Source organism: Saimiri boliviensis, chromosome 11 (assembly GCF_048565385.1).
Source record: "Saimiri boliviensis isolate mSaiBol1 chromosome 11, mSaiBol1.pri, whole genome shotgun sequence".
In the NCBI taxonomy this organism is placed as follows: Eukaryota; Metazoa; Chordata; class Mammalia; order Primates; family Cebidae; genus Saimiri; species Saimiri boliviensis.
In genome coordinates, this window is record NC_133459.1 from 61230852 (window position 1) to 61249127 (window position 18276).

Here is an 18276-nt window from a genome sequence, read left to right on the forward strand (position 1 = left end):
TTTAGCACCTCTTTCTGGACAGGCACAGAGAAAGTTCCCATCTGAAGGCTTAGCCTGGACCCACCTTCAGCAGAGTAGGGGAGCTTTATAGACCAGCTGGTGAGTCCCCACGCTCCAGTGCAGTTCCCCGAGGCCACTCCACACTCACCTCAACTAGGCCAAGGAGCAAACCAGCTCCCTCCTCTCACTCAACTTCATAACTGAGCACCAAGCACAAATATTTTTTCGCGTTCGCTTGCGAATGCCTCTCTCCCTTTCCTGGTAACTGACAGCCAGTGTGGCTGGAACGCAGTCTCAAGTCAGGGAGAGTCAGCCATGTCCACCGCTGCAATTTGATGGGCTTTAGGAGGTGGCTTTCAATTAAAATCTGACGCTTATGAGGAAAAACAGTGTCATTTGCCCCAGTATACAAATTGCTCCTGGATCAGATGTTTACATTTTAAAGGAAGTAATCTACTCTTGGTTTTGCAGCCCAAAAGGTATGCTTAGTAAAGATGAAAGAAATTCGCATTTTTAGGCATTGATATTTTCCCGTAGGTGATTACTAATCAACACGCAATTCTCTTACCCGATATTTCTTGCAGCCCTTTTCCTGGAAGCATCAAATCCATGGCAAAACACCCACATCCCTTAAGTTTGCAGATTAGGTGGTTTCTGTGTGGACTTTCAAATGCGATTTTTAAATTGCGAGTTACTATTCGTATTACTTTTCTAAGGAGAAATATGCTTAAAAAGTAAAGTCTTTATTGCTTCTTAAAAGGCCTAGCACTCTGTGATAAATTCTCGTATTTTGACTGTTAATATGTTTGAATGAAAATTATTTATACATTTGGGTGAGGTTGAGTGGTTTTCATTTGATTGCTGCCTCTGGAAATGAAAGCAGAGTAGCAGGAAATTTACATGTCATGCTGTGATGTATATCCAGATTATGAGATGATTGTGCGGCAGACGAACCCCAAGTAAAATCATTCCCATCAAACTGTGACAACTGCAATTCCTGACAAGGCCTCTTAGTTTTGGGGGCTATTATCATTGTACAAGACTATAATCTATTGACAGCAGGGCTGTTTAATACATTTAAAGGCAGACAGTGGAAGAAATCTTAACTGTTTTCATTCGCCACTGCACAAGGGTGCAGATCAAAAGTGAATTATATTTAAAAATATGCATGTATGATGATAAGATGCATGACATTCATCAACCTGTTTAGTCATGGTTAGGCTGAGGTGGGGAAGAGCCAATATTACTGCCATATGTGGTCTGAAATAGAGACGTGAGACTCGAAATTATATCATTGCCCAGTCAGAGCAAGCAAATGGGGAAGACATTCTTTTTTAATCCCTGCTCTCTACCTGTCTACGCGTCAAGCACCATCCACGTCTGTAGCAGTGACTCTGGCTCACCCAGGGTAGGTGGAAGCCCTATGTATCTTTGCCCTCCTTTTTTGTCATGTGCCTGTGTATATGACATGCAAGCATCATGCCAGTACTATGAGTGTTACGGAGATGACTAAATCATGACCATTCTAGAGGCTTCTAGTTGGATAGAGACTGGTATGTGTGCTTACATAAGCTAAGGCTGTAGGGCCTGGGGGAAAGTCTCAGAAGGGACTGAGCATGGAATTATTCAGCCTCAAGGGCCCACATTACTCTATTGGCCTGTGGCTGGAGAGGGGCTGCTTTTGTATCCTATTGCACAGGTGTGCAGGTGGCAGTGAGGGCTGTTTCTGATTTCAGACTACAAAAGCTCATGCAGTGGGGTGGTGATATTAGTGTCCAGGGCCAAAGGACTTAGCATGGTCCCTTTTTATGGCAAAACCCTGGCATGATTGTGAGAAGCAGTATGGTTTTCTATGCGATAGGCCTGAAAGTAAACCACAGCGAGGATTTTGAATTCCCATGTTCATTATGACTCTGCAAACCACAGCACAGAAATCAGTCATTTATGAAAACAAAAGATGTTCAAAGGCAGTTAAAAAAAATGAAATCAAGAGGACTGATGAATTAATGGCATTTTTCCTGAAGGAATTAGCTAATCAGCTAATATTCAGTTCCTAGGACTGAAACGACTGAATGAAGACTCAGAAGGGAGAAAAAGTGGGTGGAAAAGGGTTAAAATGTCCAAATCTCAGCTCAGCTGCCAAAAACTCCTTCTGGGTCTTCTGTCCTTCTCCACTGCTTTAGGAAAGAAAATGCTTAAATAAGCCACACCCATCTATCCTTCCCTTAAACCCTGAACTATTAAAGTGAATGCAAAATTATTTTTAGTGCCCATTCCAAAGGTTAATCATGACAAGAGGCTCTTATCCTTTGAAAGGTTTTATAAGACTGTCCTGAGAGAAGCAAGGATAGGTCCCCTAAAGGGCATAAAACACTGATGAGTCTAGGTCCCATTTGAAGTTGCCAGGCCAGGACTAAAGGATTAGTGGAAGGCAAATCCTTCAGAGGCTGGCCCACGCCCGTTTCATGACCTCTTAGGGGTTGGTCGTGGCCACTTGAGAAGGGACTAATTTGCTCAATAAGAAGAAGAGTGTGGCTGGGCTCAGTGGCTCACACCTGTGATCCCAGCACTTTGAGAGGCTGAGACAGGAGCATTGCTTGAGGCCAGGAGTTTGAGACCAGCCTGGGCAACACAGTGATACAAAAATTAGCCAGTCGTGGTGCTGCGCAACTATAGACCTAGCTACTTGGGAGGCTGAGATGGGAGGATCAGTTGAGACCTGGAATCTGAGGCTGCAGTGAGCTAAGATTGTGCCACTGCACTCTAGGCTGGGTGATAGAGTAAAGCCTTGCCTCAAAAAAATAAAGGAAAAAAAAAGGGAGTGAGCCAAAGGAAGTCATCCACGTCTCCGTGTCCAAGGACAGTGCCGTCATCAGATGTGACAGGACAAGGTCACATATCTGAATGTTAAGATGGGGCCTCTCTTGCGAGTAATAGACATTAGTTCCCGGCAGCACAGATGCTCACTAACTGGTTACGGTGTGTCAGGACTGTACTGGGTCTTGACGTCTTCCCTTATTTCAAAGGATTTGCAACACATACTGTGGTAGGTAAAAAATGGGACAGGGTAATTTGAGAAGGACTTTTTGTTTTCGTTACTGCAGTGTCTAAAGTACCCGGCATGGTAATTGGTGCAGAGTAAGCACAGAATCCTTTGTTTTAATAAACATTTTATTTAAGAAGAATTTTAGATAATGGCAAAGATAGTACCGAATTCTTATGTACCTCGCACCCAGTTTCCCCTATTTTTTTTTTTGAGACCCCCCCCAGGCTAGAGTGCAGTGGTGTGATTATAGCTCACTGCAGCCCTGACCTCCTAGGCTCAAGCAATCCAGTCACCTGAGCCTCCTGAATAGCTGGGACCATAGGCATGTGCCACCACGCCAGGCTAATTTTTTCATTTTTTGTAGCGATGGGTCTTACTATGTTGCTGAGGCTGGTTTCAAACTCCTGAATTCAAGTGATCCTCCTGCCTCGGCTTCCCAAAGTGCTAGGATTACAGGCATGAGCTACTGCACCTGGCCCAGTTTCCCCATTATTAACATCTTATATAAACATAGTGCATTTGTTACAATTAATAAGCCAATATCAACACATTATTTTTAACTAATGTTCATACTTTGTTCGGGTTTTCTTAGATTTTTATAATTTCTATTTTTTGTTCCAGGATTCCATCCAGGACACCATATCACATTTAGCTGTCCTACAACCTTAGTCTCCTCTTGACTGTGACAGTTTTTCAGACCTCCCTGTTTTTTTTTTTTTTTTTTTTTTATGAACTTGACAGTTTTGAGAATTACTAATTAAGTGTTTTGCAGAATGTCCTGCATTTGAGATTTGTGTGATATATTTCTCATGAATAGACAGAAGTTATAGGTTTTGGGGAGGAAGACCATAGAGGTAATGTGCCATTCTTATCTCATCACAAGTCAAAGATACAAACTTTCTTTTTTTTGAGATGGAGTTTTGCTCTTATTTCCCAGGCTGGAGTGCAATGGCGTGATCTTGGCTCACTGCAACCTCTGCCTCTTGTGTTCAAACAATTCTCCTGCCTCAGCCTTCCAAGTAGCTGGGACTACAGGCGTGTGCCACTATGCCCAGCTAATTTTTGTATTTTTAGTAGAGACAGGGTTTCACCATGTTGTCCAGGATGGTCTTGATCTCTTGACCTTGTGATCTACCTGCTTCGGCCTCCCAAAGTGCTGGGATTATAGGCGTGAGCCACTGAGCCCAGCCACATACTTTCAAGATGATGATCACTGTTGATGTTGACCTTGATTACCTGGCCGAGGTGGTGCTGGGCATGTTTCTCTACCCGCCAGGCCCCTGCACGCTGTACTCTTCGGAATGAAGTCACTATACATAGCCCATACTGAAGGACACAGTTAACCCAAGTTGGGCTAACCTAATCAGATTCAGTCTTCCTGGAATTCAGAACTGGGATGTAGAGATGCTAGTCAGTCTCTTGGGTTGCTTGAACTTGGGTAACAAGGGGTGGAGTGGCCGTCTCTGGCCTCGTTCATGGAGAAGCAACAAAAGCTGATCTAAATAGAGAGCGAAGTGAACACAACACAGAGAACCAAGACAAAGGAGGACAGCCAGAGAGAGGGAAGGGGGAGGGAGAGACTCTGCCTTGTTGCTGGAGCTTTCTGGAACTAAGTTTCAGTCCCTTGGGAGACCCACTTTTGAGATATCAGCCTATGCCTATAATAACCTCCGTACCCCATTTTTCCCCTTTAAACTAATTTGCATAAATTTTGGAAACACAGTTATTGTTACCTAAGATATTTTGGGATATTTCAACTTTATTTATTTACAGACAAAGTCTCACTCTGTCGCTTGGACTGGAGTGCAGTGGCACAATCTTGGCTCACTGCAACCTCCGCCTCCCGGGTTCCAGTGATTCTCCTGCCTTAGCCTCCCGGGTAGCTGGGAGTACAGGCATACACCACCATGTCCGGCTAATTTTTTTGTATTTTTAGTAGAGACTGACTTTCACCATATTGGCCAGGCTGGTCTCAAACTCCTGACCTCAGGTGATCTGCCCACCTCGGCTGCCCAAAGTGCTAGGATTATAGGTGTGACCCACCGTGCCTGGCCTTAACTTTTATTTTAAGTTCAGGGGCCCTTGTGCAGGTTCGTTATATAGGTAAATCTGTGTCATGGGGGTTTGTTGTACAGATTACTTCATTCCCAGGTATTAAGCCTAGTACCTATTAGTTATTTTTCCTGAGCCTCTCCCTGCTCCCACTCTCCACCCTCAGGTAGACTGCAGTGTATGTTGTTTCCTTCTTTCTATCCATGTGTTCTCATCACTTACCTCTCACTTGTAAGTGAGAACATGCAGTGTTTGGTTTTTCCATTCCCGGGTTAGTTTGCTAAGGGTAATGACCTCCAGCTCCATCCATGTTCCTGCAAAGGACATGCTCTTATTCTTTTTATGGCTGCATAGTATTCCACGATGTACATGTACCAAGTTTTCTTAGTCTTCCACCGATGGACATTTAGGTGGATTCCATGTCTTTGCTATTGTGAGTAGTGCTGCAGTGAATGTTTGCAGGCATGCATCTTTATGATAGAATGATTTATATTCCTTTGGCTATATACCCAGTCATGGGATTGCTGGGTCAAATGGTAGTCCTGTTTTTAGCTATTTGAGGAACTGCCACACTGCTTCCCACAATGATTGAACTAATTTACACTCCCACCAATAGGGTATAAGTGTCCGTTTTTCTCTGCAACCTCACCAGCATCTGTTATTTGACTTTTTAATAGTAGCCATTCTGACTGGTGTGAGATGGTATCTCATTGTGGTTTTGATTTGCATTGCTTTAATGATCAGTGATATTGAACTTATTTTCAGATGCTCGTTGGTTACATGATGTCTTCTTTTGAAAAGTGTCTGTTCATGTCCTTTGCCCACTTTTTTTTTTTTTTTTTTTTTTTGAGACGGAGTCTTGCTCTTGTTGTCCAGGCTGGAGTGCAATGGCATGATCTCGGCTCACTGCAACCTCCACCTCCTGGGTTCAAGCAATTCTCCTGCCTCAACCTCCTGAGTAGCTGGGATTACAGGCACGCACCACCATGCCCAGCTAATTTTTTTTTGTATTTTTAGTAGAGACGGGGTTTCACCATGTTGACCAGGATGGTCTCAATCTCTTGACCTCGTGATCCACCCGCCTCGGCCTCCCAAAGTGCTGGGATTACAGGCGTGAGCCACCGCGCCCGGCTTTTGCCCACTTTTTAATGGTGTTGTTTGTTTTGGGTAGCTTTTTAAACCACTGTTGAAAAGGAGGCCTGGCAGGCTTTTCCGTAGCCTATGAGCCAGGCGTGTGGAGGTGCTGGGGAGCCAAGGAGGACCTGGTCTCCTGTTGGAGGGTGTGAGCCTTGGGAGCCAAGTTTCCCCTTACCAGCTTTGTGACCTTATGGAAGTTCTTTAGGCCTTGGCTTTCTCACTTGTGAAATAGATGTAATACCACTCCACAGGGCTGTGTGCCCATGAAGGGACAGAATGTGTGTAATCCTCAGAAGAGGGACCAGCATTGGCTCTCATGCACATTTGGGATGCTCCCCATTTTCTCTCACAAGTGGCCCCCTCTACAAAGCAGCACTGGCTCACTTGGGCGGAAGGTCATGTTCTCCACTGTAGATAATTATTTGTTGACTTGTTTCTCTCTCACACTGCAGCACAATTTCATTCTTGATAGCCGGCATATTTACTATCCAGGACTGCTACACAGAAGGTGCCTGCATGTTGGATGAATGAATAAGCACACACGTTTCTTATTCAATTCAACTGTTTGTTAGGGTCTTCCTATCATGTTTAAAGGATGGGGTGAATCACCAGATTACAGGTGAACATGTAAATCATAGTGAATAGCACCTGAGGGTCTGCAGCACTCTCTCAACCCGAGCTCACAGCCCGTGTGCAAAGTAGAAAGGCAGAATTTTTATCTCCATCCCTCCCAAACATGGAATTTGGCTATTGGAAATTAAGTGAGTTGCTTACAGTCATAAAGAAACAGGCAGAGAGGGGATAAACGCAGAGACCTTTGGAGGTCGAGTTTAGTGCTCTTTCCACATTGGAGGCGCTGGCGTGAGGGACTTGTCTGCAAAGGATTCCTTTAGCTTAGGAGGGTCAAGGGGCAAATGGCAGTTGCTACCATGAAGAGGGAGGAGGAGAAGAGGGAGGCTTCCTTGCTGTGAGGGGCCCATCAAAATTATGGCTTGAAGCTTATTTTTACAGTGCAGTAGCGTCCCCCGTCTCAGCTGAGCAGGATCCTGTGAAACACAAGTTTAGCTCAGCAGAATTCATCATCACCAGCTGAGACTTAAAAATGTGTCTGAGCTCTGTACGTATCGAACATACAAAGAGTATGAATATCAAGTTATTCGGCTGTGAAATAATATCAACAAAGTTAGTTATGTTTAATTTAACTGTTGAATGGAGGTTTAGCAATTTGGGACTGAAACCTCGATGAGGAATGGAGAATGGGCAAATCAAACACGAAATTCCCTTCTCCTAATAGCCCAGGCTCTGCCGAGAGGAAAAAGCTGATCTGTGCTTTCTCACCTCCGCCTGTCATCATTAAATACCAAGCAGCACCTGGTCTGAGCCTTTCTATTTTTCTTAATCTCCTCTGGGGGAGAACAAATTGCAAACAGTATCAGGTCCCAAAGTCCCAGGAGAAGCCCTTTGAAAGCCAGAAAGAGTAAAGATCTATACTCATGCCTTTTCTTAACTATTTCACCCAAAGGACAGTTTAAATAATCTTATCTGTATATAGGACGTGATATAAACTGTGGGTTAGGAAGGAGAAAGTAGCATGCACAGGGTTGTATCTCATCATTGAGAAGTATTATCTGTCTTCTGTTGTTTGTGATGTTTAATGACAAAATCCTCCCTTCTTTCCCTTTCCCTTCCCTTCCCTTCCTTTCTCTTCCCTCCCTCCCCTCCCCTCCCCTCCCTTCCCTTTCCTTCCCCTCCCCTCCCCTCCCCTCCCTTTCCCTCCCCTTTCTTCCCCTTTTTTTACCTCCCCTCCCCTCCCTTCCCCTAGCTTCCCCTCCCCTCCTCTCCCCTTCCCTTCCCTCCCCTCCCCTCCCCTGCCCTTCTCTTCTCATTTCTGATGAAATAGTTCCGTAATTGTCAATGAATGAAAATCAACAAAGACACTATTGGCATTTGGGGATGGGCAGGTCTTTATTGCACGGATTTCCTGCTCATTGGATAATGTCCATTAGTCTTGGCCCCTGCCCACCAAAGGTAGCACCCCCATAAGCATCATGGTAACCAAAAACACTTCTATTAACTCCCTGGTTGAGCTTGTTGATTTTCATAAACCAGGAAGCAAAAGGAGGAAAGAGTTTTTTTGGAAGCAAGTTGCCAAGGTTTTTGTTTAAAGAGCCAAGAATCAAATGGAATAGAATTAATCTGATAGAAGGTGGAAAAGGTGCCCAACTTCCCTTGCCTGCTTCAATCCCGTAGGCTGGAAAAAGGAAATACTCATGTTTCCACATGTCCTTGTATCTAGTGTGGGTCATAGACAGAGTCCAGGCAGGCATTTATAAGTGGAAGTCTGCTGAGGGCACTAGGAAGGAGTTGGCTTTCCTTGATTAAAAGAAATGGCACATCCTTTTTCTCTTCCTTCTGCCTTGAATATAAATGTGATGGTATGAGCTACAGCAATTATATTGCAACCATAAGCAAAAATCTATTTGAAGCAATGTCAGCAACCTCCTACCTTTAGATTTCTTAGGATGTGAGAAAAATCATCTTCCAACCCTTATTGTAAGTAGCAGCAGAAAGTGTTTCTGATACAGCACTATGTAAAATGGCATTTGTAAAGTTTACATGATAATAAAGAAATACTTTTGTAATTTAATATTGGTGAAAAAGCAGAATGCGTATGAGTATGCAGGGGTATTTCCACCATATAATCCTTCCTTAAATGCAACAATAACTTACTCATATGCAAAAAGGTACTCACAGAAATTATTGCAAATTGTTAAGGGTAAGTTTTTTGTTTTTGTTTTTGTTTTTGTTTTTTTTTGCATCACTGTCTAAGGCTTATTTTTGTTACATTTTTTCTAGTCTCTATTTTCCAAATTTTCTTTCATAAGTTTAGTACTTTTAAACAAAAGAACAATGTGTGCACATAATATACACACACAGACGTGTGTATATTTGGAGCTAATGCAGCCTCTGGGTGCAGTCAGTAATGGAAGGAGAATGTGTAGATCTTAAGAGGCAATCCTCTCACTCTATTGAGCTCCCCTGGATGTGCGTGCAGGGTTGTTGAGGGGTCTAAAACTCAGCATGACGAGCGAACAGGAGCGCTGCGATCATTTATCTTGTGATAATTAAATTGTGAAGCAGAGAAGCACAAGAACTATCTTCAGATACGTGCAGGACTCTCACGTGGAAACGCACAGTAGTTCTTTCTGTTATTGTTCATCCACGCCAACTATTGACAGGGGTCATATGGCAGGTAACGGGTGAGCCCACTATCAACCCCAAGCAGCCGTGGTCCCAGCCTTCGTAGAATGGGCAGTTGATGAATGGAAATAATAATTTATCATGTAATTACAAAAATGTACCACTTTCAGTAATGATAAAAACCTGTGAAGGAACAGTAGAGGGAGCTGTGAGAGGCAGAAGCCTAATCTAGTTTGGGGACTTAGTCTAAGACTTCCCTGAAGAAGCCTTGTTTGAGCTGAGGTCTGAAGAGCTAATTAGAAAAAGCAGACAAGAAGAGACTTTCAAACAAAGGCATTACGCAAAGGCCCTGGGGCCAGTGGGAAACTTGCCCACCTGAGCAGAAAGAGGCCTGGGGCTCCTGCAGCACAGAGTATGAGGGCTTGAGCGGCCTGGGATGAGGCTGGTGAGGCACGCAGAGGCCAGATCATGTGGAATGAGATTCTCAGCCCTATGCTCCCTAAGAACCATGGGCCATCATGATGGGTTTTAATCAGAGGAGAGGTATTATTTGGATAGTGAAAATTCCCTTTGGTTGTACTGGGTATGCAAGTGGGTGGGGTGAGTAGAAAATCCCCATTTTTTCATCGCTCCAGAAGGGACTAGAGTCCATGGACGGAAGTGACAAGAAGATAGATTTTGGCTAAATATGAGAAAAAACTTTCTAATGATGAAATAAAAAATAATGATCACAGATTCAGCCACGACTAATCGGGAGACACTATACTGAGTCCACACACTAAGCATTTTTTTCTATTCAATTCTCACAACAACCTTAGAGGGCAGAGACTGGTGTCATGTCACTTTACAGATTAGGGAAAGAGGCTCAGAGAGGTCAAGTGATTTACCAAACATCACACAGGTGATAGGTGGTCCAGTACTGGAACTGAGTTTTGGCTACTGCTAAGCCCTTTCTTCATCACTAAGCAACAATGCCTCCCTCCACCAAAAACAGACCTGCTCTCCCAATTGGGAAGGGAACAGCGGTGACCTCCTCCTTCAGGGGCTTCCTGCCCTGGGAGCTTTTGCGTTTCCAAGAGTGACGGTGCTTGACTTGCTTCACCTGACCTGGAGATGGCTCGGACTCTGAGAGAAGGCCTTTCTCCGTGTGTCCTTTCCTAGGGAGCTGCGGATGTCTCTGTCCTCCTTCCTGCCTAAGATCACCCCCAACAATATTGTGTTCTCTTTATAGCTTGGAGACTCCCTCTTTCCCACAGTCCTTGGAGACAAGCCAGTGGCTAAGAGCCCTGCTCTGGAGCTTTTGGAAAGCCTCCCTGGAGGCTGCCTTGCTGGGGAGCTCTGCCTTCTGCTTTCTCTCAGGCACTGGGAGAACACAACTCCATTTCAGAGCTGAGGAGGTGAAGAAGAGGAAGCTCGTGAAGGCTGACCTTCTTCGGACCTGAGCCTATGCCGGTGTAAACTACCTGGATCAAAGGAGCAGCATCCTTTGCTGCCGGATGTCATTGGTTCACAGGAGAAAAGTGAGAGATTAAGAAGTTATCAGGTGGCTGGGCGCAGTGGTTCAATCCTATAATCCCAGCACTCTGGGAGGCCGAGGGTAGGCAGATCACCTGAAGCCAGGAGTTCGAGACCAGCCTGACCAACATGATGAAACCCTGTCTCTACTAAAAATACAAAAATTAGCCAGGTAGGGTGGTGCATTCCTATAATCCTAGGTACTCGAGAGGCTGAGGCAGAAGAATGGCTGAGGCAGGAGAATGAGCCGAGATCACACCACTGCACGTCATCCTGGGCAACAGAGTGAGACTCCGTCTCAAAAGAAAAAAAAAAAAAAAGAAAGAAAGAAAGAAGGAAAAAAAGGTTATTAGATGCCATTGACTTCCTTTCTGAAGTCACGGAGCAGCTGCTGCCCCATAACAACCCTGAACGTGATGAACACTTTGGGAAAAGGGGTAATTTTTAAATATAGAAAAATGCTGCTTCTCTGCGAGAAAATTTGGTCACTAACTTCATTTGACAGGTGTGATAGACTGTGGTGGTTTTGGGGGGATACATGGTGTAAAGTAAAGCAAGAGAAGTAATAAGCATCTTGGCATTTATTCTTTATGTAGGAATATTTGTTCCTCAAAGTCAGACTACGTGGAATATTAGCATTTGAATAAATTATTCAACACCTTCTAGAGAAAGCAAGGGGAAAAATCTTTTCAGCATTATAACATGGCAATCTACAAGGTAGTAGAAAAAGAAGGCTGTCATTTTTTCTTCAATTACAAAAGGCAAATATTTATTATTTATAAGTATTCGCCTTGTATAGGCTTAAATGTTATTTATGAACCTGTTGCACAGTGATTTTCAATGTAACTCATTATTTTTAGCCTTAGGGTGTTGTAAAGGAGCACGGATATATTTAATGACACTCTGCTAGTCAGCGCAATTACACTGTAATCATTATGTAAAATGTGCTATTAATTAAACCAATTTCTAGTTAGAACATTCGCTTCTGCAGGGCTTAATCTTAATCTCCAGCAATCTTTCTCCCTGTTTTTCGCCTATTAATTATATGATTACTCTTTAAGTTAGATACGGTATGTTTTTGTTTTTAAGCTTAATGCGGTCAAATAGGAATATTTGGCAAATAAGTCTGGTGTTTATGGGTCAAATGTTTCTATTTGTTGCACTAGAGAAAGGTTTAGTTTAAGGGTTGTTTTTTGTGTAGTTGTATTTTTTTAAACAAATCAAACTCTTATATGTCCTCTTTTCTGCCTAAGTAGCACTAATCACAAAAATCCTTGGTTCTGTGACTTATAAAGATCCCCAGTTTTACTTGAGTCATTGCTGTATGGAGCTTACACACTTTGAAATATCCTTTTCTTACTGAAAGGTGGTAAGATGTGGTACTATTTGACATCAGCATTACATTAAGTGTAACCATTTTGTTAAAGAAACTCAAAGTAGGTTAAATAGTTGATGTTTCAGGCCGGGCGCGGTGGCTCAAGCCTGTAATCCCAGCACTTTGGGAGGCTGAGACGGGTGGATCATGAGGTCAAGAGATCGAGACCATCCTGGTCAACATGGTGAAACCCCATCTCTACTAAAAATATTAAAAATTAGCTGGGCATGGTGGTGTGTGCCTGTAATCCCAGCTACTCAGGAGGCTGAGGCAGGAGAATTGCCTGAACCCAGGAGGCGGAGGTTGCGGTGAGCCGAGATCGCGCCATTGCACTCCAGCCTGGGCAACAAGAGCGAAACTCCATCTGAAAAAAAAAAAAAAAAAAAAAAAATAGTTGATGTTTCTGGTGGCTGGAGGAGGTAAATAGCCTCTCTCTTAAGGCCTTTCCACCGCTTCTCTTCCAAAAGCCATGTTTTACTTCTACAGCTGTGTTTCCAATAACGGGGCAGGGGAAGCCGGCTTCCTAACATTTACTAATGATTCTTGCTGATGAAGGTTATAACAGCATTTCTTCCTTTTTAAACAAATTCATTCTTCTCTCTCTTTCTAGAATGACCCGTTACAGAAGGGAACTAAGGAAGAAGGGAAGGGAACAAGCTTACCATACAGAGATGACAAGTAGGAAATGGGTAACATTTCATTGTGTTCTTCCTTTGTATACCATCCGTCTCCTGAGAGGTGGAGAGAGTGTTTTAAAAATCCTGAATAACTGAATAGAAGTCAGGACCCATCTTGAACCAGTAAGAAAACACATCCCAGAGGAGACGCCGTTGAATGACATGTACAAGTCCCAGAAAACTTCTCTACAACCTGTACCTTTGTCCTTTAGGAGGAACAAAGTACTGTATAAAACTGTGTGGGGATTATTTTGACGAGAGTTGAAAAATGAAGGCTCTTATCCATTATTTAAATTCCTGTGTGCACCGCCCCCTCCACAAAGTGTGGGGGTAGGTCTTCTCCATCAAGATGCCTGGAGTTTGGTTCAGTGAAAACCTTTCGGAAGGCCTGGGGATCTTGATTGTCCCTCAGTGCCCTGATGAAATGTTTTTATTCATCCTGCTTGCTGCCTGGAGTTGACACTGGTAATATCAATCATTCTCTGCCAGTGCATTAACATGGCTGCACCTGCTTAAACCATCCACATGTTGTAACTCACAAGAAGTTGGGAATCAAATGCAATGTTATTTATGTACTCCCTTTACTTGTCCCATACTACAAAAATTTCCACTCTGACACCATCTGCTAGGGAAAGGGATTTATCTATCAATGTGAAACACCCACTGAACCGGTATCGCATCCAGCAAACAGTTATCACCTTATGAAGCGTCCATCGAAGCCCCGTGGCCTTGTTTCCAAATGATTAATTTCCCTTGGTTGCTGGTTTTAGTTACAACATAGACTCACTGTGAAAGTTATGTTGTGTCAATGTCGGAATTTCTCTGTCTAAAGAGGAAAGGACGATGGAGCCAAGTTCAAAAGCCTTAAAAGAAAAGGCTGACAAATTGTTAAGAACTTTGCATTTTAAAAACTACTACAATTAATGATAATGGGGGGGAGTATTTGCATCACATATGACAAAAGCCTAGTGGTTCAATATACAAAGAGCCTTTACAAATCAAGAAGAAGGCTAATAACCCAACAGAAAGAAGGAGAGAAAGAAAAGCATGAACAGCGTAGGAAAAAAATTCTAAATAGTCCTGAGTATACGGAAAAGATACTCAATCTCACACCTGTTTTATAAAATGCAGATTAAAACAAGAATATACTATACTTACCAGACAGATATAATTTTTTAAGTTTAATAACAGTGGAATGAGAGAGAGTGAGAGCACAGGGAAACAGGCACTCTCATGCCAAGTGTATGTATGTGAGTTTGGTGTGATCTTTTCAGATGAAAATTTAGCAATAACTATTAAGATGTAATGTGTGTACATCTTGGACCTAGTTCCATGCCAGGATGAATATATTTCAGCAAGAAAGTAATGCTGTAAGTATAAAGGCATTTATTGCAGTCTAATTTTTACTTGCTAAAAACTATAAATACTTAAATGTCCAGGAGAAGGGGCTGGTTAAATAAATAATGTTACAGCCATTTGATGGAATACTATGTAGCTATTTAAAAGAATAAGGTAGATACATATGTAGAAATATAAAATAATTTCTATGATGTGTGATCTTAAGCAAATTACTTAATCTGTGTCTCAGTTACTTCATATGTAAAATAACAAACTTTAATAGCAAATCATAATAAAATATAATGATAAATAATAAACATCAACAATTAGAATAATAGTATCTACCTTAAAAGACTATTGTTTTTTTTGAGACAAGGTCTCACTCTGTTGCCCAGGCTAGAGTGTAGTGGTGTGATCAAAGCTCAGTGCAGCCTCAAACTCCTGGGATTAACAATCCTCCCACTTTGGCTTACCAAGTAGCTGGAACTATAAGTGTACACAACTGATAGATTTGGCTCTGTGTCCCCACCCAAATTTCATCTTGAATTTTAATTCCCATAATCTCCATGTATCGAGGGAGGGTCCAGGTGAGAGGTGACTGGATCATGAGGACAGTTTCCCCCATGCTGTTCTCATGATAGTGAGTTCTCATGAGGTCTGATGGTTTTGTGAGGCGGTTTTCCCTGCTCTTGCTAGCTCTTTCTTGCCTGCCACTATGTAAGACGTGCCTGCCTCCCTTTTGGCCATGATTGCAAGTTTACGGAGGCCTCCCCAGCCGTGTGGAACTGTGAGTTGATTAAACCTCTTTGTAAATTACACAGTCTTGGGTACGTCTTTGTAGCAGTGTGAAAACAGACTAATACAACAACCATGTCTGGCATTTTTTTCCCCCATAGAGATAAGGTCTTACTATATTGCCCAGGTTGGTTTTGAACTCCTGGAGTCAATCAATCCTCGGGCTTCAGCCTTCCCAAGTGCTGAGATTACAGGTGTGAGCCACCGTGCTCAGTCTAAAGGACAATTATGAGGAAAAAGATAAGTTGATATATGTATATAAAATGCTCAGACTAGCTGGCACATAGTAGATGCTATCTGTTAATTTTAAGTATTATTTTATTATGTTGTTTCATATTTCTATGTAAAAAAGCAAATTTCAAGAAGGTATTAGACTATGAAGAAGCAAATGCATAGACGTCTCTGAAAGGATATACAGGAAACCACAGAGAGCAATTAATCTATGGAGCGAGACTTCTACTGTCTGCTTTATACCCTTCTGTGTAAGTTGTATTGGTTTTAGAGTTTTTTAAAATGCAGGAACAAAACAAAAAACAAACACTGTGTGAATTAAGGATTTAAAAAGGACAAAGACAAAGAAAAAGAAAAATGTTCTTCCAGAAGATAGTTTTCACCCTTCATTCAAAGAAAATGCATTGGATATTTCCTGCATTTTAGGCACTGGCTAAAAGCTGAATAAGATATGGTGATAATGATTCCTTACAAGTGCACTGTCTAATGGGGAGACAGACACATAAGAAAAATATTCCCATTGCTGAGGGAGCCCAGGGAGGGAAGTAATAAATTCTGGTGGTAATATCTGGCTGGGTTTTGAAGGATTAATAAGGAGTTTTCCTGGTGGGCATACGGAGTTGAGAAGGCAAAACTAATGTATGGTGAGAGAAATCAGAACTGTGGTTGTTTTTAGGCTAGAAGAGGGATTGATTGGGGCAGGGGCACAAGGGAACTTTCTGGAGTGACGGAAATCTTCAAAGGAATGTGGGTTATATAAGTAGGTGCAGTCGTTAAAACTGACCACACTGGGCAATGATGATATATGCATTTTAATATATGCAGGGATACCTTCATTAAAAAGAAAAATAAGAAATAAAGGATGAATATATGAATGAATAAGGCCAGAAAGGGAAATAGCAGTGGTGTTGTGTATACATAAGTGACATCCCAGACAAGAGGAGATAGAAGACTGAATTGAGGGTGCAGATGAGGTAGGAATGACCAGTATTGTAGGTGCATGGTGCCAGCCCTGGCTGCTTGATAATGCATGTTAATCCAACCCGACTGAGGGCTTCCAACACCCTGATAGGAAGGCAGTCCACTTCCTACCTTCAGGGAGCCTCCATTGCAAAAGCAGGGAGCTTCTAGACAGGGAGGGGGACCTTGCTCAGATTGAAGCCCCCGAAGACTTGGAGCCATCCATTCCAAGCGGTCCATCACTGCCTGCACCTATAGGAAAGGCTCCATCACTAGGTCTTGCTGACCTTGGCATAATGGTGAATGTAATCTTCACATGAGGATGGCTTGTCCTTGAAAAATTTCTCCAATACATTAAGCACAAGCATTCTTGGCTCATCTGTCAGGCATGTGCACACATATTTTTGTGGCCTCTCTTATTTCATGTGCAAGCTTCTGTTAACAGACCACAATGACCACAAACTCTTCTCTTTCATTTCTGAGCCAGCCTGGGCTGGGATTCCTTTCTGGGCCTCAGTGGAGTCTCAGTATTTTCTTCCTGTATCATCTTTTAGTCCCTAGAGGGTTTGCAAGCTTGCTTGTTTCGTTGCATTTTTAGAGAAATTTTAGGTTCAGAGAAAAGTTGCACAAGAAGTACAGCTTCACATATTCTGCTCCCAGTTTCTTTTATTAACTTCTTCCATTAGTGTAGCACATTTGTTACAATTGGTGAACCAATACTGATGCATTATTATTAACTAAAGTCCATAGCTTACATTAGGGGTCATGCTTTGTATTGTACAGTTCTATGGGTTTTTTTTTTTTTTTTTTTTTTTTTTTGAGACGGAGTTTCGCTCTTGTTACCCAGGCTGGAGTGCAATGGCGCGATCTCGGCTCACCCCAACCTCCGCCTCCTGGGCTCAGGCAATTCTCCTGCCTCAGCCTCCTGAGTAGCTGGGATTACAGGCACGCGCCACCATGCCCAGCTAATTTTTTGTATTTTTAGTAGAGACGGGGTTTCACTATGTTGACCAGGATGGTCTCGATCTCTTGACCTCGTGATCCGCCCGCCTCGGCCTCCCAAAGTGCTGGGATTACAGGCTTGAGCCACTGCGCCCGGCCTAGTTCTATGGGTTTTGACAAACGTACAATGTCCTGTATCCACCATTACATCCCTCCTATTTATCCCTTACCTCAACCACCCCAAACCTGTGATCTTTTAATGTATCTCTGGTTTTGCCCTAGATGATTTTTAAGTTCTTTGAAAAATTGACAACATTTGAAATCATCTGCAGAGATTATTACAATATATAAGCTTTTAAATATATCTGTTTTTGATTCTTTAGATTGTATTCTAATATATTACAAAGAAAATTGTATGATCCAGTTAATTTAGTGTATAGAGATGTATTTATTTATTCATTCACTTATTCATTCAACAAATCAACAAATATTTGTTGTACCTTTTTCTGTGCCAGACGTTGCACTGTATCAAAGTTAAATGAGATAATTCACTCTGGAGGCAATAGCATGCAATGGAATAAGCAGGTACCTAATATTAAGAAGAATGATCCCTGACAGTCACTGCACACTTACTATGTGCTACACAACCCTAATAACATTCAGTTGCATTATCACATGTAATGCTCACACGATAAAAACTTTAAGAGGGAGGTATTATGATTATTCCCATTTCAGACTCCAGGAAATGAATCAACTTGTCAAAAAGCTCACAGCTAATAAATGGTGGAGCCAAAACTTGACTTCATGCTCCAACTTCAAGGCTCACACTCCTAACCACTGCTCCATACTACTTGACAATGTCAGTCCTGGGTTCAAACCACTTTACTGGCTGTCTGATCACAGGCAAATAATTTACTTTCTCAGAGCTTCAGCCTGGTCCCCCATTTAGTTAGCGTGCCCTTTTTCTCACTTCTATTTAGAAAACTCATACTTTCTTTCAAAGTCTA

General features: G+C 42.5%; 1 protein-coding gene across 6 annotated transcripts in view; it reads left to right on the plus strand.

Annotated features, from left to right (window-relative positions):
- Positions 1-13023, plus strand: part of ATG4C (autophagy related 4C cysteine peptidase) — a 156248-nt gene extending 143225 nt beyond the window's left edge. For all 6 annotated transcript variants that reach the window (XM_074380940.1, XM_074380939.1, XM_074380937.1 and 3 more), the window contains one exon: positions 12937-13023. In XM_074380940.1, coding sequence (XP_074237041.1) covers positions 12937-13008 — 72 coding nt within the window. In that variant the 3' untranslated portion in view covers positions 13009-13023. The remainder of the gene's footprint in view (positions 1-12936) is intronic.
- The last annotated feature ends 5253 nt before the right edge of the window (positions 13024-18276 follow it).